General features: G+C 36.5%; 2 protein-coding genes and 1 long non-coding RNA gene across 8 annotated transcripts; 2 read left to right on the top strand and 1 right to left on the bottom strand.

Annotated features, from left to right (window-relative positions):
• The first annotated feature begins 356 nt into the window (after positions 1-356).
• On the top strand, positions 357-2,494 carry fitm2 (fat storage inducing transmembrane protein 2). Its single transcript, NM_001020498.2, is given in 2 exon segments — positions 357-583; positions 795-2,494. Coding segments are annotated over 2 exon segments (759 nt in total). The 5' UTR covers positions 357-404; the 3' UTR covers positions 1,375-2,494.
• A 2,931-nt stretch (positions 2,495-5,425) lies between these two features.
• LOC110439122 (uncharacterized) lies at positions 5,426-21,778 on the top strand. Of its 2 annotated transcripts, XR_015523654.1 has the most exons (4): positions 5,426-5,541; positions 9,018-9,124; positions 9,212-9,276; positions 11,943-12,364. It is a non-coding gene; the product is annotated as an uncharacterized LOC110439122 (long non-coding RNA). The 2 variants fall into 2 exon arrangements; XR_015523653.1 differs by lacking the exons at positions 9,018-9,124; positions 9,212-9,276 and adding an exon at positions 20,123-21,778 and having other exon boundaries at positions 11,943-12,147.
• On the bottom strand, positions 11,027-21,662 carry LOC147838221 (uncharacterized). 5 transcript variants are annotated; one of them, XM_087307264.1, is made up of 5 exons: positions 20,635-21,243; positions 13,913-14,331; positions 12,808-12,971; positions 12,127-12,195; positions 11,270-12,049 (listed from the first exon to the last, which is right to left on the bottom strand). In XM_087307264.1, exon 1 carries the CDS (start codon positions 21,191-21,193, stop codon positions 20,669-20,671), a length of 525 nt encoding a protein of 174 aa, XP_087163390.1. In that variant the 5' UTR covers positions 21,194-21,243; the 3' UTR covers positions 11,270-12,049; positions 12,127-12,195; positions 12,808-12,971; positions 13,913-14,331; positions 20,635-20,668. The 5 variants fall into 5 exon arrangements, with proteins under 5 accessions (XP_087163389.1, XP_087163391.1, XP_087163390.1 ...); XM_087307266.1 differs by having other exon boundaries at positions 13,913-14,146; positions 20,635-21,193; XM_087307263.1 differs by lacking the exon at positions 12,808-12,971 and having other exon boundaries at positions 11,027-12,049; positions 20,635-21,662.
• Positions 21,779-25,399: the final 3,621 nt, after the last annotated feature.

Here is a 25,399-nt window from a genome sequence, read left to right as displayed (position 1 = left end):
TTACATTTGTATTTAATATCTTAAAACTTTTAAACATGTTCATTCACATTTGATTCAACCAATGTTTTTTTTTTTTCTTGTTGTCATTTATTATGCTTGTTTTGTGATACAAAGATTTGAATACACACTCGTATATGTGATGGCGACTCTAAAGTAGCAATTCACCTGATTCTCGATTGTGAAATATTACGCAACTCATACAAGCCTACTGCTAATACTAGGGCGAAGGTTTTGCTCGTGAATAATAATAGGATAGCGCTGACGTTGCTTGAAGATTCTCCAATGGCCAAGGTTTGCTCATGAATATTAAATATCGTGTCACCGTTGAAGAATTGAGCGTCGTGGTTTCTGTTTCCGCATTCATATTCCACAGTACACACTCACAACACAGCACACAGAACAACATGGCTGCTGCCGTTGCAGGCAGCTTAGTGGACAAATTGGTTTGTCTTTGGAGACAGCCTTATACACGTATTTATTTGCCGCATTTATTCTTTTGTATTTCGTTAGTAGGCTCGGTTTTGAAAAATGCGGAGCTCGTGCCGGAGAGCTACTTCAGTAGCAGTAGAAATGTTTTAAATCTGTGAGTACAAGTCTAATACCTAGCAAGAACTGACTAATAACTATGTAAAACTAAATTAGTTTCAGTAGAAATATGTTATATTAGTGTGTTCTATATAAATGTGTAATAATACTTCGTAATACAATCTTAAATGTCATTGACAACTACTCATGACATTGATGTTTGACTCAAAAGTCGTTTAATGTTTTTACTTCTTTTTTTTTTCTTTCAGTTATTTTGTGAAGGTTTCTTGGGGATGGACCATTGTTTTGCTTCTGCCTTTCATAGCTTACTCCAACTTTTACATCAAAAGCCACATGTTTGCTTTGAGGCGGCTGACGTCATTACTGGTGGCAACCCTCGTTTGGTACATCTGCACTGAGACCTTTTTCTACATTGAAGACATTACAGGTTCGTGCTATGAGTCCAATACCATGGTAGTCATCCGTGGTGAATTTGACACAAAGGCGGCATGCAGGAAAGCTGGCTTCTTCTGGGATGGTTTTGACATATCAGGACACTCGTTCATCTTGAGCTACTCTTCACTAGTTATTATGGAGGAAATGGTGCCCATGTTACACATACAGCCTGCCTACAGAAACCCTCCTCTTGATTGTCTTTATCTAGCTCTTAATGTGATTGTGGCCATCTGGATATGGATGTTCGGATGCACGTCAGTGTATTTCCACGATATTATTGACAAGATTCTAGGGACCTCTTGTGGGATATTGGGATGGTACATGACCTATAAGGTTTGGTATCTGAAGCTTTTTTCTCCTGGTCTCCCTCCACAGCCGAAACAACATACTTAGTATGAAAACTAAACAAGCGCACTACAACAAGCTACACATTTCAGCTTTGTTATTGTTTTGTTTGGTCTATTAGTAAAGCGGAGGGCAGCTGGTGTTTCTAAAAAAACAATTTGTAATTTGAGAGGTCACATCTAAACCTTCTGAAGTTTTGTGGCTTTAAACAGAGCTCCAGTAATTTACCTGACAGTACATTTAGCTTACACATTAGTCTGCTGCTAGCTTTAGTAAACAACCTACAATCATCAGCTGAGCTGCCTTTTTTTTGGAAGACACTGATATTTTACATATTTATAATTGGGCTATTTATTGATTTTAAACGGTTTGAGTTGTTAAGCTCTGTAATCTGTACTTGCACTGTGGACCATTTAATGTGTTCAGTCTGAATGCCAAACTGTTGTGCCATTGTTAAATTAGGCATTCACAGTTGTTGATTCACAGATGAATGTCTGTTCAGTTTTTCCACTGGAAAACTGACACCACCTTTAAGTGGAATTTAAAAGTTTCATTTCATATGTAATATTATAAGACTAGGTTGTAGTTTGGGTTATACATTAAGATAAATATTTGACTGCATTTAAAGGGGTAGTTCACCCAAAACTTATTTAAAACCTATTTGAACCTCGTAGATTACAAAAAAAGATGCTGGTACCCATTGACTTGCATAGTAATTACATCTATTGAAGTCGTCTTTCTGCATTCTTCTAAATATCTTTTGTTTTCAACAGAAAAAAAAAACTTTGGGAAAAAAAGGGTTTATAACTAGATAAGGGAAAGTTAATAATGAGGTTATTTTATGGTTTTGGGTGAATTATCCATTTAAGAAATTCCTATGGGTTCGAGGAACAATTCAGATGTAAATGAGTTCTAAAAACCAAACATGCTGGTTGCGAAGGGCACATCCATTAGTCGTTTCATTCATCTCAATTAAAGCATTATTTTGGTGATTAACATTGCAATTGTGCTTGTTTTAAACCATTAGTATTCCAAAGAAAACAAGTGTCAACATGATATTGTGTTAATTTCAGCTGAATATGATGACACAGAGATCCTGTTATTGTAACAGCACATCACTGTTATTTGTATTTAAATCATTATTGTGAATAAATAGCTTAAAAGGAAACATTTTGATCTGCATTTTATCTGCTTTAAGTAGGGCTGCATCATTTGGGTTATACGTCTTGTTGCATTGTGTTCTGGTTAAAATGCTTTAAAATGTTTTTTAATAAGATATTGCTATAACGTAGCATTACAGATCGTTTAATTTTATATTTAAACTAATCATTAAGAATAATTTAATAAAATAATTAGAATGTAATGACAATTGTATGATTATTATTAGAATATAATAACTTGATGTGACAAACTGTAGGGAGACCAACAAGAGGAGGCTACTAACTGTAAAATTCAGGTTTCAAGCATAATACAAGCTGTTTTTTTATTATACTTGCATATAAACATAGATAGATAGATAGATAGATAGATATTATCTATTTAATTTATCATGAAGTATTAATAAAAGTACACTAAAACAGAAGTTTTTGTTCACTAGATTGTGCCCTGTTTATTTCGGAGTAAAATTGGCTTTATTTAAGAGATCACACCAATATCACTCAGTGTAAAACTCACTCACTATCCTTCAGCTTAGCACCCAACTTTTAAGGGATCGCCACAGTAGATTGAACCACACAAGTGCCCTGGCATATGTTTTATGCAGCAGATATCACTCAGTGTACAGTATATAGCAGATTTTAAGGATAAAGTATAAAAAATATTGTTGAAAAGTCACAGTGCAGCACCAAAATACTGTACTAATTAATTTTTTTAGAAATCTTTATATTAGCTGTACTGCATACCAGTAGATTTTCTAAGCACTTTTGCAATCATTTAAAATATAAATTTTAGTCTTTGACGTTATCAATTGTAGGGATAGTTTACAGTTTAACCCAAAGAATGACCAGTCTGGTTGATGAAGAAGCGCCGGAGTCAGAGATTTTAAAAAAATAAATTAAGTTTACTGAAGATAGTTTGCAGTTTCATTCGCAGAAGCCAGCTTCAACACTCTCAATGAGTTCCTAGGCCGCTCTGCTTACAGTTTCAACAATCAAACAATTATACTCTTTACACAAGTCCAGAAAGGGTGGGATCCAGGTAAACAGTTCTCATTGGTTACAACAGAAATAGACAATTCTAAATACATGCGTCAAAGAAACATAGTATCTACTTCCAGATATGGATGGCCTTAGTGTGTGCGTCAAAGAAAGCCTTGTATTTGTATCCAGATATGGATGGCGACCTGATGCCTAGAGGTGAGGTCGCCCTAAGTTATTAGGAACTGATCTCCAACCTGTAAAAAGCTAAACCAGGAACACAATAGACACAAAAGACCATCTGTGTTAAAGACTCAAGGATGTTTCTTGTACGTTCAGCTGTGTTATCAGGCTGGTTCAAGACTGTTTCCATCAACAGTCTGCTGCAATATCTTGGCTACACACAGTCTGTCTCCACACAAAAAGGAATTACATTACTATTAATTATACTCAAAAACAGATCAATCAAACAGCTATAAAATTATAGGCAATATATCAGGACAATAAAACAGGTGTCTTCTTCTCCTCTGTATTGGACCTCTAATCATAAGACCAGATGGAGAGAGAGAGGTCTCCATGACCTATGACCTGGTTTGTGTGTCTCCTGAAAACCAAGTTAAAATAGACAGGCAAAAAGAGAAACAAGGACACAGAACATTCTTGCAGTAAGCAGTTTTAACTTATTCGTTAGTTAAAATCAATTCACAGTTAAATACTGAGAAACAGGATGATGAAAAGGATAAACGTTGGTCCATGATGAGACGGATTGGAAAGCAGAAATCCGAATCCTTCACAATCATAAGGTATTATTATAACATATAAATAAAAAATGCATGACTTATGCATCAATCAAGAGGTAATGCCCTTTACACTTTAGTAGAGTGCCAAATGCATATTTTTACTTGAAGTTGAGAGAGGTACTACGTTTCACAATTATTCTCTAAATATTAATAACTTAACCACCTTTTTTATTTTCTGTTGGAAGCAACTTAACTACATTTTTATCATTGTGTTTTAGTGCTGTAGAACAGCGGTTCCCAACAGGGGGGTCCAAACAGGGGGGCCTCAGCAAGATCTGTGGGGGGTTGTGTCATATTTTATTTTTATTTTTTTTAGCAGTGAACATTTAGGAGAATGATCATGTTGCCTTAGTTCATTTTATCCCCTAACTGACCAAAAAATGGACAAATTTGTAGTCTCACTGATTCGCCTTCGGCAGCTAATAGTTAAGACCCAAGCATACAGGTGAGAAAGCTCCAAGCATTTCAGGTTAGCAACACTAGCAATATTGGAAACACAAAATGCAGGAAATAATACCTAGATAGTTACCTGAACTATGGTTTTATTCTATTTTCACGAAGCAAAGAGTCCCTGACCCAGCCACAGTGCATTATCTGCATCAAAGTTCTTGCTAACAAAAGCATGAGGCCTTTCAAATTCTAAAGACATTTGCAGACGACTCATCCCCAATACCGCAAGGTGCACTCAATACAAATGGCCTACTGATTTTTTGCCTTTAAATTTTACATTAGGGTATTATTTGTGCATAAACATATCTAGATATAGTAATAAACATAGATATAGTAGTAAAGTTTGAAAACAACCTTTTTTGTCATACCTACTGCAAACTTACATAAGCGATAATATCATTAAATGTGGAGAGGGGCCTTACAATGTTTTCCAGGGGAAAAGGGGGTCCCAGACAAAAAAAAGGTTGGGAACCACTGCTGTAAAAAAAAAAAACCTCAGGATGTCTCTGGAGTCTGGACAAATGTTGCAATACTGATGCACAGCTTAATATGCATCATATCAGGATAGGCTGCCACCCCCACATCAGCCAGTTTAATTGGTACAGTCCAAGCCTCAGTCAATGGCGTTTTAAAACCTGCATGTTGCTAGAATGCCTTTCAGAGTGAGGGAGGGGCTCTGAGCTTTATTTCCGCAGTACAGCATCATCACCATCTATGTTTAGCATCATAGGTTCACTATACACAGACTCTTGTACAGTACAGCTCTTAACAGACACCCAAAAATTTTGTGAAGAGTTACATTCAGAATTGTGACCATGACTGTGGGAAAGGTAAGTGCTTTTTAAAACGAATATATTTCTTTACTGTGTTTTAAGATTTGATCATTTATATTTGTCATAATTGCAGATTAAGCTGAAGCAATAGTTTTTGTTGTCTGTGGTTGATATGAATGACTGTAAGTTCTTAAATATGTTGTCTTCTTCCTTCTGGTTTTATCTGTTTATCTCACATTAAATAAGGCTTTGTCATGTTTTATGCATATGTTTCTATGCTGCCATATTCTAGAGCTTTCATCATAATCTTTTTACACATTAATAAAGTAAAATAATTTGCACATTTATTTTCATGTTCATAATACTCCTGTCCTGATTAAACCAGTCGATTTTTAGTTGTTTTGATTTAGTTGAAATTCTGTGGATTTTGTGCTGCTCTCACATGCTAGAATTAAATTCAGCTTCTAATCTTTTCAAGTGGCTTGTGATGTCATTTACATTCAATAAACTCTCCAGTTACAGTAAGTCAGTCCTTGATATGTAACGGCCGGATGAATTACTCTCCCCAGTTACGTAGCACACACTTTTAGATGCCATTATGCTGTCAGGTGTCCATGAAGAATTCCTGATGTAGATATATGTGACCCTGATCCACAAAACCATGTGTACTTTTGTAGGAATCGTAAACAATACATTGTAGGAGTTCAATATGATTGATTTTTATTTTATGCCAAAAAAATCTTTGGTATATTAGAGTCCCTATTATGCGGTTTTAAAAATGACCTTGCATGCAGTGTGACACAGCTGTAAGTGAATGAAAACATCAGCTGAGGTTAAAATCTGAAAATCCACTGTTTAAAACTACTGATTCTTAAAATAGAGTCGACTCAAGAGTTGAGAATATGAATCGCCCTCTGTTTGTATTGACAATTGACCCTTCACTAATTCCCAACCTCCTTAGTTACTGTTGTTACGCCTGTCAAGCTTTCATGCCTGTCACGTCTATTACAATATGTATTTAATTACAAATTTTTGGCAAACAGGTGAGATATCTAAGAAAGCCAGACAAAAAGGACTGCAGTATGTATTACAGGGGTATATTAATAAACACACAACCAATTAGAAAATAATTTCCGCAATATTGAAGCTAAAGCCATAGCTGCTTCATACACTGACCATTCAACAGCTTGGCTCATGCACAACAGGAAAGGTGAAATTTAAAAATAATCTAATAATAACAAATTAAACTGTGATTTCCCTTTTTTTTTTTTTTTGCCAAAAATCCTGATAGACTAATTGTTGCGCAATGAAATATAGTGTTACTAACTGACAAGAAAACACACATTGACTGTGCTTCTACATAATTTATTCATAGAAGAACAGCCAGAAAGGCGAAATTGATGCATTTGTGCCAAATATTAGCATCATTGACCCATACCAATGTACAGTACCTATAATTATAGGTACCTATACAGTTTGTTTGTATGCTTCTTTATCCAGTTTCTATTCTAATTTGCAGTTAAGTGGAAGAAATAAATGAATTGAAATACGAATAAAAGTATAAACAGCAGATTTGAACTAATAGATTTTCAGCAAATAATAATCCGACACAAAAAAATAGTAAAGCAGACACTAACACGATATAACGTCGTCACCAATGACTAAATCTCTAAAAGATGGACAAAAACATTGTAGCTCTGACATGGGCATGAGGGATATAAATTACTGAAAAATAGCTGCAGGTGAAGTTGATTGACCGCAAGTGCTCAGTTTGTGATCACATCTATGTTTTGTTCTGTTGATATGTCGTCCAAAATTTTGTAGCTTGAAACGGATGGAAAATTACTGAATTGTGCTGCTTTTATGGCCCCTCAAACATGCCATGCTGGGTTTTCTCAGCTTGGGTTTCAGGTTTTGGAAAGGGAAAAAAATTCTACCATCCTTCCTGTCCAAACTTTTAGGATACCGGGTATTAGATTTGCACAGTCCATATGCACGACGCTTTGGCTTGTTTACCTTGCTCGAAAGCTTGACAGACCTCCTACTCGTAGCTACACTTGCTTAGCCATGATTGGTGTGTGGCTTTTTTCGGGTGTGGCTTAGCAAAGGGTCAATTGGATATATCATCATTGGAAGAGACCGCCACTTAGACAGTAACTTTTTGTTCAGACACCTATCTCGTAATACGTTGATGGTATTCTTTAGGAAATATACATAAAGTTGACTTACACAAAGTGTCAAATAAAGTTTTTATTTGCACAAATTTCAGTAAATGACTAGTTGACTCGATTGCACATCGTACTGAATAGAAATGTCTTGTGTATGCATATACTTTATTTTCCTGATTTGGTTTAGTAGTTTGTTCAAATTAGGTGTTTGTTTAGCCAAGTAAGTTACATGTTAAGTAAATTCACACAATGCAATACAATGTAATGATAAATTAATGAATGCAATTTTATTTGTGTATATGGCTCTATATGGCCTGTTTAAAAGAGAGAGAGAGAGAGAGAGAGAGAAAGAGAGAGAAAGAGAAAGAAAGAGAAAGAGATGTTGCTCCCATAACCGTCAGGCGGTTTTGCTATTTAAGTACTTCATATATGACAGTATTTTATTATCCGGTTTTTTAGCTGTTACTACTCATTTTATAGGAATGGAGAACTTAAATTTGCACATAATGACAAAATAATTTTGAAGAGAGTATGAACAGATTTGCCACATGCTTTACTAAATCGTTTGATCGAAAATGGTTAAGGGTCACATATTTGCTAAAGATTGCTGTCCTGTCAGTATTGTACTGCACTTTTACAGCAAATAACAATAAGTTACTTAGCAAATAAACCTATAGTCTTATTAAATGAATGTAAATAATTGTACATTTACCATAAACTGAATAGCAAAATTTATTTGTTGCAGGTTTCAGTAACAAACAAATCCAACATTGGCTCAGAAGTTAAGCCAATGGCTTCAGCTCCACCAAATAATGAGGAGGAAACTGCTGATAATAGCCTTATTACTTCAGTAAACATCTATTCTTTTCACACTCTGGCAACAGCTATCAAAAATGGTTGTCAATTTTTTAAAAAGTTTAAGTACAGACAAGACAACAACATTGTTATATTGCTTTTTCAGCTGATGAGGGATGAAACAAAATCCTTATTTGCCTGAGCATTTTAAGGGACAGAGGACAAAACATTTTCTGTTGAGCACATAAGAAGATATTTTGAAGAATGTTAGAAACCACCAACCTTTGACTTCTATAGTCAAATACTAGAAGTCAACGGTTACCAGTTTCCAACCTTCAAAATAACATTATTTGGGTTCAACAGAAGAAAGAAACTTAAACAGGTTTGTGACAAGTGAAGGGTGAGTAAATGATAACATAATTGTCAGTTTTAGGTGAACTATCCCTTTATTTTAAAAGCTTAATGATATGCACAAAGTGTGTTAAAATACCTGTGGAGATTTGGGGGTCAATGGCATCTAAAAGTTCAAAGCTCCTCAAATCAACATGTTAAATATTTTCATTTGTTTAGAAGGGGGGCGGCCTAGTTATGGTGGAGTTGATCCACCTGGAGATGGTGAGACGCCTTCAGAAACCAGCTCTGATAACCAAAAGATCAGGAAGGTATTTATTCTAAAGGTATTGTTGCGTTAGTTTAGTGATCCTACTTTAGAAACTGTAGTGTGAACAAAATGGAGGAATTGAATAATAATAGTTTTTCTACAGATGTACATTTCCTTGATGATCCAGCTTTCTGTCACAGTTTCCTTCATGGTTATTTGCATTTACTGGTAAGTGTGTGTGTGTGTGTGTGTGTGTGTGTGTGTGTGTGTGTGTGTGTGTGTGTGTGTGTGTGTGTGTGTGTGTGTGTGTGTGTGTGTGTGTGTGTGTGTGTGTGTGTGTGTGTGTGTGTGTGTGTGTGTGTGTGTGTGTGTGTGTGTGTGTGTGTCTGTCTGATCTTGTTGACTGTTGTGTGTATTCCCTCTGGAACCAGAGGGATTACTGTGCTGGGTTCTGTCAGGAGCGCTGGGTCTCTCTCTGGTCCTCTCCTTCATTCTGGTTCCTCTTTCGTGTTTTTCATCCGAGCCGAGCCTACATGGCATATTTTTTATGTGTTTATATGTTTCCTCATTATCAATAACCAAGCAAGTGCATGATATTTAGTAATAATTACTTTATTCATTGTCTCACAAAAAATAGTATTTTAACATGTGTTCTCAAGGGACAACACTATTGATCTTATTCTGCAATGCGCTTTTGATTCAGTTCCTTATGGAAAAAATACATATAAATAATAAAAGGCAGAAAGCGGTCAAACTACCAGTGTGTGTACATGACTATACAGACAAAGTAGAATGATATAATAATAAAATATCAGAGCATCGAGCAGCACAATGGGCTGTTTTAACCTCTAAAATGTAAAAAGCGGCAGTAAAATTATTAATAATTTATTGATTCTGAAAATATTTAGTGATCCATGCATAAATTTGTCATTTAATAAAGGAATCACTACTCTTAGTTGTACCCCTTAAACCCAAAATATTTGCTTAAAGTGTTTTATTTTTTACTATTATTTATTTATTTATTTAAATTTTAGTTACATTTGTTTTATTTAGTATTTTGGTTTGATGTTATATTTAATGATGCTAATAATTATTGGTCTTTATTTATAATAATGATAATAATCCCATTTAAATACAGTTGTGGCAGAAGAAATAAGAGACCAAGAACTTTCTCTGGATTTATGGGTTTAAGTTAAATGTTAATAGGTATTTTATTCTATAAAGGTCTGATAACATTTCTTCAACATTTCAAATAAAAATATTGTCATTTAGAGCATTTTTAATCAGCCACTGTCAGAAAAATGAACTGTGACTGAAAAGCAAGGTTAGTAAACTGACTACTTACTGTAACTCCTCTAAAGCTACTGTAAAACATTAGTATCGTGTTGACTAAAATGAGCATGTCTGAAATCCTGATACTATACTATACTATATTATACTTCTAACAAAATAACTTAACAAAATTTTACAAAATAAAACAATAATAATGACAAATTACAAGAGAAATTTACAATATCTAAAATTATTAAAATCTATTTTTTTTTATTTTGACAATCAATTTTTTATAGGAAAAACCCACTATCTATTAAGCTAACTTTTTAAAGAAGTCTCTTCTGCTCACCAAACCTGCATTTGCTCCAAAGCACAGCAAAAACAGTCCAATTATTATTATTATTATTATTATTATTATTATTATTATTATTATTATTATTATTATTATTATTATATCTATTATTATTATCATTACTATTATTATCAATATTTATTAGCATTTGTTTATTATTTTTTTTTTATTCTTTGATGATTAAAATATTCAAATAGCTGATAAACCTGAAATAAAAAAGCTTTTGTAGCACTATATTACAATATTAAATAGCTTGGAGCAAGCAGAATTATTGACTTTTTTCTTTCTTTTTTTTAATGAACAGTTTTATTTAACAAGGATATTTTAACTTGAGCAAATGTGACGATAAAGTCCTTTAAAATGTCTTGCATGTTTAATTCTGATAAATGCAGTTCTTCTGAAATTTTTAGTAATCAAAGAAAGCTGAAAATCTTCTCCCTGTAAGCCTGTCCGCTCTGCCCACCAGGATGTAGATGTCTGTCTGAAGGACTGCAGTCCCACCTGAAAGAAGAAGAACAGGATGCTAAACTACTTAGAAATAGAAATGACTTCATGTGTAAAGTACTGACTATCGTGACCTCAGTTCAGATGAATACAGTAATTTGACCTTATTTTATTGCGCATGTCATGTAAATGTGTTACATCTACTGGGATGAACGAGTTAAACAAATATGTCACCCAAAAATAAAAATCCCCCCATAAACATTTATACACCTGACCTGAGTCTGACTTGAGGGTATACTGTATGATGGAGTAAATGTTGGGGTAATTTTCATTTTCGGGTGAACTATTCTTTTAAGCCAAAGTTGTCAATAGACCCTTTTCACATTTCTGTCATCATAGTAGGGAAAACATAGAGCGCAGTGAATGGGAGAGTGAGTACAACAAATAACTTAGTAAAATAATAAAAGACAAACTCCACAATGATGTTATAAAGACTTTCAGAAAAGGAAAAAACTAGTGTGGGACTGATGACAGCAGCCAGAGGAGAGAATAAGGTTAATTTTACTCTCAGCCTTGTAGACGCTGCATTGGAAACACATTGCACAATTCATTTTTTTTTTAATTCGAAGCAAGATGATATGATACATTCATAAACACATATAAATGTTCATATGTTTTTTTAAAAAACAAAACGTTAAAAATTTTTAAGGATTTCAGATGCCGAAGACAGCTAAACACGTCAGGCTTGTGAAAAGGGTACAGTAGTATCAGAAAGCTATCAGTAAATCGTTGTTATGTGTTTTGTGTCTGCTGTGTTGTCCAACAGAGGGTTCCAGAAACTGGCGGATGGTTTTTGAAGGTTGTCTGTCGCTTTCAAGATGGCCAGCCATTCTGGATCAAACTCAAGCTTCTTGTAGGAGCTTCCTCCACAATCTGCAATGACAAAACAACGGAATCTACTTCTGGATCTCACTAAACATGCTGAATGATGGAAACAGCAGGATCATTACCTGAAAGAAGACATTCGACAAGTGAGAGAAACCTGTTGATCTTCAGCAGCATTATTCATGATTCTCAGCCTGAAGAGACAAACAGCTTATTGTTACTCATTTTAAACTGATCTCTACATTTTATTCAGCCTTTTTTACACATTTCATGCCTGAAGCCTGTAACTGGAGAGATATAAAGTCAGATTTGAGTTCACATTGTCATAAATAAAAAATAATGAAAACGTGAGCCATTCCCAAGTAAATTGTTTTCTTTTTGTTTAAAATTACTTTTATGAAACAAAATTTCAAATATGGATGAAAAAATCTTCCACGGCCTTATGTTGTAACTGATATAGTGTATGTTACACTTTATATCCGCATAACTTATTACTTAACAGAACTAAAAACTTGCTTTTATTGTAGCTGAAAAAACAAAAAAACAATAAACATAACATAAAAACAGACATATAAAGCATACATGTATTTCTAACAAAATGCCTGGTGCATTAAGAGAGGAGAGTGTCTTACAGGTGGTCTGTCAAGCCCACTCACCTGCGTGGAGCACATTCATGCATCATACCATTATGTGAAGCATTAAGAGTATGCTTTACCAGGGTTGGTGGTGAGCGATGAATCTGAGTAAGGGCGTGTGCACACAAGACATACCTGAAGAGCGGTGGGGGTGAGTTGCACTCGACATACCTGAAGAGCTGGGAGGGATGCAGTGGAGAGGAGTGTGCAACGTATTTAAGGACTTGGTGAGAGATGCGCGATTTTATTAATTCATTTGCGGAGTCACTATGCAGTTGTGGGATACTCCCGGAGCTTCTAAGAGGCTTGGGATGTCTGCATTACAGTAATCCAGCCTAGAAGTCATAAACACAAGAACTAGCTTTTCTGCATCTGAGATGGAGCTTCTTAACTTAGCAATATTTCTCAGATGAAAGAAAACATGGGAGATTTGGTTTTCAAAAGTTAAGTTGCTGTCTAATATGACAGCCAGATCTTTTATAGCAGAGGTAACGCTAACTTTGTATCCCTCCAATTGCAGGTCAAGTTGTGAGATCTGTTGTGTACAGGAGTTTGGCTCAATAAGTAATACTTTTGTTTTATCTAAATTTAGGAGAAAAAACTTTGTTGGTCATCCAGTCTTTAACATCTTTAAAACACTCAGTTAGCTTAAACAGTTCAGACATCTCATCAGGTTTAGTTGAAATATATTATTTAGTATCATCTGCATAGCAGTGAAAGCTGATCCAGTGTCTTCTAATAATGTCTCCCAGGGTTGGCATGTATATTGTAAACAGCAAAGGGCCTAAAACTGATCCTTGAGCTCCCCATTCTTTACTAGCCTGACTTGTGAAAGCTGTCCATTTATTTAAGCAGTTCTGAGTTGAATGTGGTTGGAGCTAAACTATGCAGAGCTGTGGCCCTCTAAGAATTGAGTTTGAGACCACTGACTTAAACCATTGTAAAGCCTGTCCCTGGACACCTGTAGATTTTATGCAATCTATGACGATATTGTGATCGATGATGTTAAATGCAGCCCTGAGATCAAGTAAAACTAGTAATGAGATGCAGCATCGGGCAGCTAAAAGTAAATTGTTGGTTATTTTCACTAACGCTGTTTCTGTACTGTGATGAGGCCTGAAACACTTCAAAAATTAGTCCATCTGCAGATAGCAGAATAATTGGGCAGAAACGGCTTGTTCCAGTATTTTCAGGATAGAGCTCAGGATAGCAGGTACCTTAGAAGAAACATCCTAAACATGAGCACCAGGAAAGCAGTGGGTGCTTACATTGTTACCTTTATGGATGCAGTGAGGACGTGACGAACAATGGAATTGCCAATGATTGTGACGCCGCGTCCCATCTTGTGGAGGGGGCAAATCGGTTCTTTGAAGGGATCTCGAACACCGGAGGCAGCAGCGGAGGAGAGCCCCTGCACCAGGTCCTGACTTATGTTGTGTCGCTGCTGCACCCAGGGGCCTGTGCTGGAGTAAACCACACCTGAGTGTGCCGCATCCCCGGTGCGCTGGGCCTGGACAGAGAAACACAAGGGGTTGAGGCGGATGGAGTGTTGAGATTGTATCACACACTTAACTCAGATAAGCGAGCAGCAGCCCGGGAGACGTCAATTGAGGCCCATTGTTCCCAGAGCTATGCCCGCTTCATCTCGAGGTCACAGATCTGTGCTTCCACTGCCTCCAGCTCCAGCTCGAACACCTCCACCAATGAGGAACAAAAGCGGAATTATTCAGGGTGAAGAGCCAAGACTATAAAAACTAGGTCAATAGTACTATTTAGTAATAACTAATAACAGTGGCGAGGCTACATAAGGGCCAGGGTGGCACTGGCACACTCAGATTAAGGGTGGCCCAGTGAGACAAAAATATTTTAAAGCCTAAAATTCTTTATTGAAAACATGTAACGAATGTAAGGTGGAATATGAATGATATTGAATGTCGATGATTAACAGCATCCTTTAGTTATTCTAAGTTTGTCAATCAAATTTAAAGTCCCCCTACTATTGCACAAAATGGAACTGTCCAACTGTTGCACTTTATGCTGATGAGCGCTTTTGTTTTTGACTTGATTTGATTGAGGCAGCAGCTTTAAAATGAAACTAAGTGCTGTCCAGCTGACTATTCTGATCTGCTGGTCAAGAACATTATAAGTTATAAAGCGACAAATGAGTATTAATAATGAGTATTATAATAATTAGGGCTGTCAAAATTAGCACGTTAATGCATGTGATTAATTTGAAACATTTAACGCGTTTAAAAAAAAAATAACGCAGTTGCTATTTGTTTTTGTTTTTTTTGCTTTCCTGTAGTAGTCGACGTGTGTTTAGGGATGGAGGGTGCATATAGGCGACCTAGGCAGTCCTTATATTCATCTGCAAACTGGTTACTTTTGGGTTGAGGGCAGCACGGTTGCCGTTTGCCTACACTGTAAAAAAATTCTGTAAAATTTACGGAAAAATACTGGCAGCTATGGTTGCCAGAACTTTTTTGTAAAAAATACAGAATTTTTTTAATTAAATAGTTTTTACAGAAAAATTTTGTATTTTTAACAAAAGAAAAATTTATTAATTAACTGATGCAATGATAATTTACAAACTTTTGAGTCAATTATTTATATTTGCAGAAAGCAACTACATTTTAATTGGAATTTACTGGCATTAAAATCAATATTTTAAATGTCTAAGTAATATATCTGAGCATATTGATATTGAGAACCATTGTACATCAGTTCACTACAAAAAACTTTTTAAATAATGTAAAGTCATTAAATGCATTATTATACTCAAGTGTGATTGTAATTAACAAACAGATTTTCACTGCATTAGTAACTACACAATTACATTTAAACAAAAGAAGATGTAGCATACCATCAGATTTCTCTTAGTTCATCTTGGACTTGCTCACAGACACTACTATCCACCACAATGGTGACACAAAAATGTTTTACAGTATTTTGCTGTTGTTTTTCTTGATTTTACAAAAAAATACTGGCAGCTGTGGTTGCCAGTAATCTACTGTTTTCAACATTTTACATTCGTAAATTCAGTTTACAGAATTTTTCTGTTAAAAATACATTCCACAGTCTGTAATTTTTTGTCAAACACATTTAACCCCTTAAATCCCCGAGCAAAATCCTCACTAGTGTCCTTACTACAGAGGGTTGAACACTCAGACAGTGAGAAAGTTAATGAAATAATTAAGTGACTAATTAGAGGAGGATCGAGAATTATTGATGAACATCTATTAACAGCAGAATCACTGAAAGAAAGAACAAGACCAAATAACACAAATTACAGCCAAAATTAAAGATGAAATCAACTGAGAATAAAACTCTTAATAAAATAATAATTAACAAAAACAAAACAAATTACACAATAAAATGTAATTTCTCAAGATCTCAGCAGAGATCAATAAACAACTCCACAAACATTAGGAGCTTCACTTATTACTGACCTTTCACTTTATTTCTGTCATGTGAACAAAAGCTCTTAATGAATTTTTTGTTGTTCATTTGAAGTCACCATGACGGAGGACAGAGTTTGCTTTAGTTGGGATCTTCAACTCCTTGATTAAAAAAAAAAAAGGTTTTTATTTTTTGGTTGCTATGACTAATTGTGTTAATAACTTTATTTGTATAGCAAGAGGAAGCAAAATAAAGTATAACATTAAGTCTGATGAGATTAACTAGCGTATCAAAGCAAGACCCTTGTCTTCTTGTTGAATATCATGTTAGGTGTAAAAATTTAAAATTATACGCAAGTGAAACCACTGGAGCTTCAGCAATAAATGACAGTTTAACAGGTCTAAATACACCATTCACAATAAGAATGTTTCAACTATGGCAGAACTCAAAAACACACAGACATCAACAATTAGTCTTTGAATCTCAATAATGGTGAAAAACAAAAAAATCAAAATCAAATAAAAAAACAACCCAGAACAAAGAAAGATATTTTAAGAGCATAAAGCTGCATAATTTATTCAAGCTGCAATGCATGCTGGGAGTTTTGTAATGTGCTGGTACCCAGCATGCATTGCGGAATGAGTACATTTAGCAGCTTTTTTTTTTTTTAGCAACCATGGTTGAGGTTCATATCCTTATTCTTAATGTCTGTGTGTCGCAAATGAGTAGCTAGAATAATTATTAATTCCTTCATAATTGTTTGTGATCCTTCTGGAAGCTGTACTACTGTCCCAAATAACATCACATAAATTTAATTGATTAACTTTTTTATGATTTAGGAAATTCATTTGCAATAAGTACATCAAAGTTTCGTCACATTTCTTGCTATAACTGATGAGTTTCAGAAACACAATTGACAGCCAGAGAAACATTAAGATATAAGAGTAACAGTCCAAGAGCTCAACTAAAGCAGTCTCTGATCTCCATGATGGAGAGGTCAAAATCAAAAATTTTTATTAAAATTATAAACCTCTGTTCATTATCAAATATTCTTGCAGATATGAGAGAACTGAAGTCAAACTGTAATCAGTGAAGCTGCTAATGCTGTTATTTAATGGAGTTGTTTAATTCTCTGTTTTGATTCAGTTGGTTTGGTGCGAGGCTGTGTCTGTAGTTTTATTTCTTGTTCTTTTCTTCAGTGATTGTGCTTGTTAGCTGCAGGTGTTCATCAATTCACTTATTTGTGGTCATTCACTTTGTCTAGTGGGCTAAACTAATTAACTAATTTAGGGACTAGTGAATGAGGGTGTGTGGTTAGATTTTAGACACTCTGATTAGTTTCTCGAAAACGAAGGTTAGATCTGTTACAGCTATTTTCCATATTTTACACTGAAATAAGCTGTTAATCGTTTAACAGGTTTTCACTGTAGATTGTACAGACTTTTACCGTTAAAATAACGGATATTTTTTACAGTGTAGAGCATCAGTTAAGCTTACTCTGGCCCTGCGTTTGTTTACCATGCAAAGAAATTTAGATAAGAGAAAGGACACACTTTTAGAAGGAAAGTTTTAGTATAAAACAATTAATGTCGCATCACCAGGCTATCTTGCGTTTCCTCCAGAGTTTGATGCAATTTTGGGTGTTTCATTTTTAATCTTTAGACTTTAACTGAAGTTCAGCAGTTCACTGTCATTCACAGTCCACTTAGAATCCAACATGGAAATCACTTTTGTTTGTTATTGGCATTGATTGTTTTGAAATTCAAATGGCACTTCCATGCATTTCTGTAATAAATATGCCATTTTGTGATTAATCCTGATTAATAACAAAAAAAGTGTGATTAATTACGTAATTTTTTTTTTATCATTTGACAGCCCTAATGATAATACATTTATCTGGTTTAACTTGTTTTCAGCATTTAATGAAATCCCTTATTTTGGTAGTTTCATGGTAATTTTGTAGTGTAGTAATCTTGTTCAAAAGTCTGCAAGATTTAACAGGACATTTATTGATCTTATTTGCAGAAGAGTAGTATCAGAATCAGTTTAAAAAATGCTTATATGGGCACTTAAGTGTAAATGTATTGTTTACAATTTTTTATTTTTGCCTACATTTTTAAATGATATTATATGTGCATATGAATTTATGGTAATTTATTTTAAAAATTCTACTATTCATTTTAATATTATATGTTAATCATCTAGGGTCTGAGAGTAACACAATATGATTCTCTGTGTTTCCTGTACATGTAGTTAAATTGACAATAAAGCTGACTTTGACTTATATTTATATGTTTATTGCTGAACGACAAGGTTAGTGTTCTACTTGCCTCATGACAAAGTGAATGATTTCAGATTCTCTGCACATTTTGCAATTTATTCATTTAAAAATGAGGACTAATACTCAAAATTGTCACTTGTTAAATCAATGACTACATTATTAATTATTATAAATATAAGAAACTAGTTATTATACACTTAGTTTAAGAGTAGGCACTAAGGCCCAATCCTATTTCAGCAAGTTCCACTTATTTTTACATTTCTGGCCTCGCTCCTCACTAATAGTAGTAGTAATATAGTAAATAAAAATACTTCAAGCAAATTTAATACAAGAAATACAAATCAACAATCATTTAGGATTGTCTAGGCCAGGGGTGTCAAACTCAATTCCTGAAGGGCCGAAGCCCTGCACAGTTTAGTTCCAACCCTGCTCCAACACAATTACCTGTGGGTTTCAAACAAGCCTGAAGGACTCAATTAGTTTGATCAGGTGTGTTTAATTAGGGGTGGAACTAAACTGTGCAGAGCTGCGGCCCTTTTGGAACTGAGTTTGACACCTGTGGTCTAGGCAGTTAAACATTATTCAGCAACACAATTTAAATCACCACCGTATAATAATAATAATACTCCTGTATCGTTTTCATTGAGTAAATATTTATATAATGTACAATTAATCTTTAAGCTGTACACATTTAATTTGCTGTGTCCAAATAGCTTCAATTTGCTGGAAATGCTTACACAGTCACAGGCCTTAAAAACACATGCAAATAGTAAACATTTAGGATTTAAAGTTGGAATTACTCCAGAATGTTGTTAACTGTAATGTTTGGTCAACTATTATCCCAAATACATTTTGACTATTACGGACTCGCACATTGCGACATCGATGATACAACGACATATTGTGCAGTCCTAATGTAAATTAGATCAAATTAACTTTTTTTGAAAAAGTACTGAGAATTGCATTAAACATGACCTTAATAGTCACATCAGATATTTAGTGTGTCTCAATAAATGCAAGTTTTAAAGAGTCCAGACAGCAGTTTATCTCTTTGTTTGAATGATTCAGTTGTTTGACCGAATCATCTCATTCATTAGACTTTACTACCACCTACTGGAAGATTTAGATTCTTATTTTCAGGATTATTCTCATTTGAAAAAAATTCACATTTTTTATAATAAAATGCAATTAAAATACAATAAACTATATTCTTTGAAATAAAGGAATAGTTCACACAGATAATAATTTAGTCAAAATTTACACACTTTTGTGCCATTTAAATTTGTATGAATTTATTTGTATTGTAGACTATTTTTGTAAATGTTTACCTGCTCACTTCTTTTCACTTTTAACAACAGTGAACTGAAAACTTCTTTCTGTGGTTATTTCTGAGTCAGTTTTATGACATTTAACATAAAATTTGTGCCAAAAATTAGCATTAAATCAATTTATTAGGTCACTTTCCCCAGGGCCGTAAGTATTACATGTTTGGTTAAATAAACAAATAAATAATGAAATTTCATACATGTGTTTTACTGAAAGTTGACTCATTTTAAGTCACTAAAAAGTTAATTTTGAAAAAAAAATTTAAAATCTTCTATAAATTAATTATTATGTTTTTGAACATGTGTGTGTTATAAATGCTGTGGGGGCTTGTTATATATATATATATATATATATATATATATATATATATATATATATATATATATATATATGTGTGTGTGTGTGTGTGTGTGTGTGTGTGTGTGTGTGTGTGTGTGTGTGTGTGTGTGTGTGTTTGTGTTTGTGTGCGTGATTTTGTAGTTTCTTTCGGCCATTCAGGTGGCATCTTCTGTCTGGAGCATCAGGCCAATCTCCTGCTGTCAAGAATCAGGTGGTTTGCCTTGGTCGGGCATCTCAGCTGAGACCTGTCCACTATGGGTGACCCTACCGGTAGCTGTGAAGTACCAGTGGCGTAGCTCTCAGCATCACTGATGCACACAAGCCCTCACAGCACGTCAAGCTGCAAACCGTGTGAGGGACCCTAACCTACCCTAACCCAACAGCCAACACTAACAACTAACAACCACTAATGTACCAAAAACCACTCAGAGGAGACCAGCAACATGGAAGAAACCGCCTAGACAACCTTGCTAAACGCATGTCAACATCCAGCAAACCATCCAAAAGAACCCAACAACCTGAGAGCCGAATATCAGCAGCACTGACCGTCACCAAAACATCCAGCAATGTGATAAAACTTGAATGAAAAGTTAAATTTTATGTCATGCAAACTTATTCTATAACTATATACAATATATACAGTATGTACATACGAGCCCTTGATCCTTCATCTGGCACTAGTATGGCTCAGTGCCTGGGCTTCTTCCTCCGGGGCTCCTTGGGCAGTGGCTCTCTGCTGATGTCCACCCTGAATCTAGGAGCGACGCTGGACTCGGACCTGCTCTCCGTGATGATCACACGTCCATCTGGTTGCTCGGTCTCCTCCAGTGCAGGCCGGTCCAGCTTCTCCCAGAGCCGCTGCTTGATCTCGAGTCCTTGCTGAAGACTGTATCGGCTAGCGCGTCTCTTCTTGGTGGAGCCCATCACACTGCAGTAGATCTGCTGAAAGTCCCGCACACTCCGACCGTGGATGGAGAGGGGCTCCTCCTGTGGACACTCACCCGCTGAGGAGGAGACTGATGCTGCGGGACGGAGGACAGGAAGAACAGCCGCGTTCCTCAGGTACCTCTCCTCCAGGGAAGTGTCCGACGAGCTGCAGGTGTCCGGCCTGGCCGCCGCTGCTGGCTCCTCAGAGGAAGAGACGCGCTCCAGCAGGAAGTCCTTCAGGTGCCCGGGGCGCGTCCTGGTTCTTCTCGAGCGCCGCAGAGTCATCACGAACAACTTCAAACACTTCTCAAACTGCTGAAACTTTGCCAAGGGAGATTTGTGCAGAAGTTTGTAGCGCGATGATTTATAGACAGTTGTGTGGATGTTTAAACCAATTCAAGTTGCTATGGTGACAGAATGACGACGAGACTCATTTAAATGTAAACAATAATTGATTTCAGCGTTAAGTCAATTAGAGCAGCAAAAGCTGTGTGTTTACAGTACAGTGTTTGTTAAATGTTACTAAATACAGAAAATATCTTAATAATCATGCATAACCATAGAAGCCCCATATACCTAAAAAATAAATATTGTCCTCGTTTTTCTTTATTATATTTTTACTTTTGAACTTCGTTATACGTTTGCACGTCAGAAGTCTGCTCACGTTAGCAGTGGCGTGGCAGCCCCTTTAATAGTGCGTGTGTGTGGTGATGCGACCCGTTTATATAATCACTTTTTAAGGACTTAAATTAATGTGTACGTCCTTAAAACATTGGTAATTAGTTCCAAAACACTACCTTACAATAGCCACAGCAGGGGTGGGCTGGGTTGTGTTAACCTGTGAATATTTAAAATTTCAGTTTAAGACACACTCAGTGTGTGTGTGTGTGTGTGTGTGTGTGTGTGTGTGTGCGTGCGTGCGTGCGTGCGTGCGTGCGTGTGTGTGTGTGTGTCCGTGTGTGTCCGTGTGTGTGTGTGTCCGTGTCCGTGTGTGTTAGTTAATTTTAACAACAAATTTGTCTTGTCTATTTTATAGTGGACCTGTTAAAGAATTTGTTTAGACCAACTATGGCTTGTTCTGGGCAACATAGTAAGTACAATTCAATATTTAAAGAATATCAAATACTGTAGGATTCACCATGTTAGTATTTCATGTTAAAATTAAGTTGATTAATCTTTATATGTTGTAACACATTGTCAACCATTTCTAATATTAATTGTTTTGATTGTCTTTTTTCTCTCAATAGTGTAGTGTTTTGTGCCATATGTCTGATCTCGTGCTGCTGCCGTGAAGCTCGGGGATAATATAATAAATATAATATAATATAATATAATATAATATAATATAATATAATATAATATAATATAATATAATATAATATAATATAAATCTTTTATTTCTGATATATATATATATATACACATATAACATTTTTTTTAACAACCCAAATCTCAAAAAAGCTTCTCTACGTCTCTTATTACAGGAGGCGGTTCCCTTGGAATCTGATTCTCTTCATAATCTTTGTGAGTATTAATAATAATAAAAATAATAATTCCTTACATTTATAAAGTGCTTTTCTGGACACTTTTTACACATTTTTGGGAGGATCTCCTCATCACCAACAGTGTACAGCATTCACCTGGATGATGTGAAGGCAGCTATATTGTGCTAGACCGCACACCACACACTTTGGTGGATTGGTGATTGGTGGAGAGGAGACAGAGTGATAAAGCCAATTATGATATGGGGATGGTTAGAAGCCCATGATAGACAGAGGCCAGTGGGCAAATTTGGCCATGATGCCGAGGTTGAACCCTTTCTCTTTTTAGAAGGACATGCTGGGATTTTCTAACGACTACAGAGAGTCAGGACTTTGGTTTAACATCTCATCCAAAAGACAGTCCTCACTGAGCAGTATAGAGTCCCCATCAATATACTGGGGCATTAGGACCCACACAGACTGCAAGTTGAGCGCCCCCTGCTGGTCTCACGAACACCATTTTCAGCAGAAACCTAGTTCCCCTTCGGATGGGGAATGGAAATGCTATGTGGAAAATCTTCCACTATGGGGTTTTCGACAGAAACCCATCATCTGAAAGAGTATAGAATCGGGGCAATGAAATGCCAAATGAATTGGCGGCGTCAGCATGCACAGCTGGCGTAAATGACAATCAGTCAAGTATATAAGACGCGGCTAATGCAATGCTCGACATCCTTTTCGCTTTTGAGAGCCTTTCACGAGCTTCTGAGAGAGTCTTTGAGGGTTCTCCAACCTGTGTCTACAGAGAGAGATTGAGAAGCAGCTTCTCCCGGTCCAGAGCGCGTATATGCAGTGGCAGACTGTCGAGCTGGCATTTGTTGGGTCCGGTCCTCCAAGAGCGGTTTGTATATAGGAAAAAAGCTTTCCTAAAGAGCAACACAGTTTTGCAGCGCGTCTTTTTTAAGACGTCGCTTTGACCGTGCGTTTCTGGATGCTGTGGTTTCCTATCCCCAGATGATGGGCACGAGCACAGCATTTCATGTCTGGGGGTCCAGCATGTTAATGTGGTGCTCGCGGGCAGTGCATGCCGTCTCTTTGATGTCATGTCTGTTGAGCAGTTAAGATCGCGTTGTCCCCTGCACTGCGGTTGACACTCGGGCAGATCTGAGGTTTACAGTGGGAGTAAATCCGCCGCCTTCGGGCTGTAGACCTCTCGCTCTTCCACGCGCTCCATCCAAGCTTCAGGTGAGGAGAAGCGCTCCCTTTTCGGATGGTCATTTTCTCACTTGATGACACAGAGGATCAGATGTCCATCACTGCATCGGAGGACATTGTCTGATGCTTTTTCAGCTTCGTCAGTTCAGTTCCCTGTTCGGTGAACCCTACAGAGTTCCTCCGAGGCCCCCAGCATCTGACTCAGCGGAGTAGTCAGACGTTGGCCCATTACGTTGTTGGTATAGGTGCCTGCTATGCGTGATCCCCTGCGGGCGATCCCATAAGCTCACTCAACCACGGTTTAGTCCCCCTGTGTTAAGACGGGCTTGTGTCTTTCCTCCCCGCTAACCATCCTCTTTGTAGACCCCCCCCCCCCCCCCACCCCGTTTACAGAGCTGGGCCAAAGGATGTCACCAGGTCTCCCCTCCTTGCATAGCAGGTGACCTCCTCAGCGTCCTCCCTAACGGGACTGAATGCTCTACCAACATACTGTCGTATTAAAAAACTTTTACTGGGTTATTTTCGACTCACCGAAAAATATAGCTTAATCTGAACAGGTAAGTAAGGTGAGTAATGTCCAGGGGACACTTTGGAAAACTCCATCTCGCGGCATTGTAGGTGCGCTCGCTCTACTGCGTGGTGCACCCTTTGCCAGGGACGCGGTAAGGTGCTTTTGCTGTGGCATTTTCCATAGATTTCCCAAAAGTGGAAGGTTTTCCACATAGCATTGGAGTTCCCCATCCGAAGGGGAACGATACGGTTACTAAAGTAACCCTCATTCCCCGAGGGGTGGAATGGAAATGCTATGTACCTTTGCCACAACGATTGTCCCTTAGCTGTTGAGCGTGAAAGTTTCCTCAGCTCAAAAGTATGTCAAGCATTGCACTAGCCGCGTCTTATATACTTGACTGATTGTCATTGACGCCAGCTGTGCATTCTGACCCCGCCAATTCATTTGGCATTTCATTGGCCCGATTTTATACTCTTTTAGATGATGGTTTCTGACAAAACCCCATAGTGAAAGGTTTTCCACATAGCATTTGGGGAACGAGGGTTACTTTAGTAACCGTAGCGTTTTCCCATGTCATCTCCTATCTATGTATTGACCAGACGCAGCCCTGCTTGGCTTCGGTGGGCGACTATGTGAGAGTTGCAGAGAGTTAGCTGCCGGCTATTAAAACGATCAGAATTATTTGAGTCTTTTCAGTCACCTCAGATAATATTTGACTATTAGAACTACAGCAGGCAAATACTCAGGAACAAGCCTGCATGTTATGAAAGTCTACTGTTATTTAAACATGTAATCTCACTTTTTTCCAGACTCTATCTTTTTTTTACACTATAGGAACACTGGCCAGGTACAGTCTCAAGTCTTTTGCTATATGCTAACAATAAACTTTAAGCAGGTTCAATATATATTAAACATTTTCCCTTTATCTTTATAGCTCTGACTATAACATTGCAGAAGTCATCTACTTTCAGGCTATTACTGAGCTGGTGCAGCTTGGTGTTGCCACCTCTGCTGTCCAAACCAAGGTAAGTATTTATTTAACAAGTGGACGGTTCAGCCAAAGATCAAACTTTACTCATATTTTACTTAAGTGGTTCCAATCCAAAGTTTCAGAAGTTTCTTTTTTCTGCTGAACGCTTATAAGCTATTCTAAATAATGTCGTAAACAGTGACCATTGACATAAAGAAGTTTTTGCCCTAAAGAAGTCAATGGCTACAAGTTTCCATCATTCTTCTTTTTTTTTTGTGTGCATGTTCAACAGAAGAAAAAACATTCAGACAGGT

This window comes from Danio rerio, chromosome 23, assembly GCF_052040795.2.
Source record: "Danio rerio strain M-AB ecotype USA chromosome 23, GRCz13ab, whole genome shotgun sequence".
Classification (NCBI taxonomy): domain Eukaryota; kingdom Metazoa; phylum Chordata; class Actinopteri; order Cypriniformes; family Danionidae; genus Danio; species Danio rerio.
Note: the sequence above shows the minus strand (reverse complement) of the source record. Positions and strands in the feature narration are given on the sequence as shown.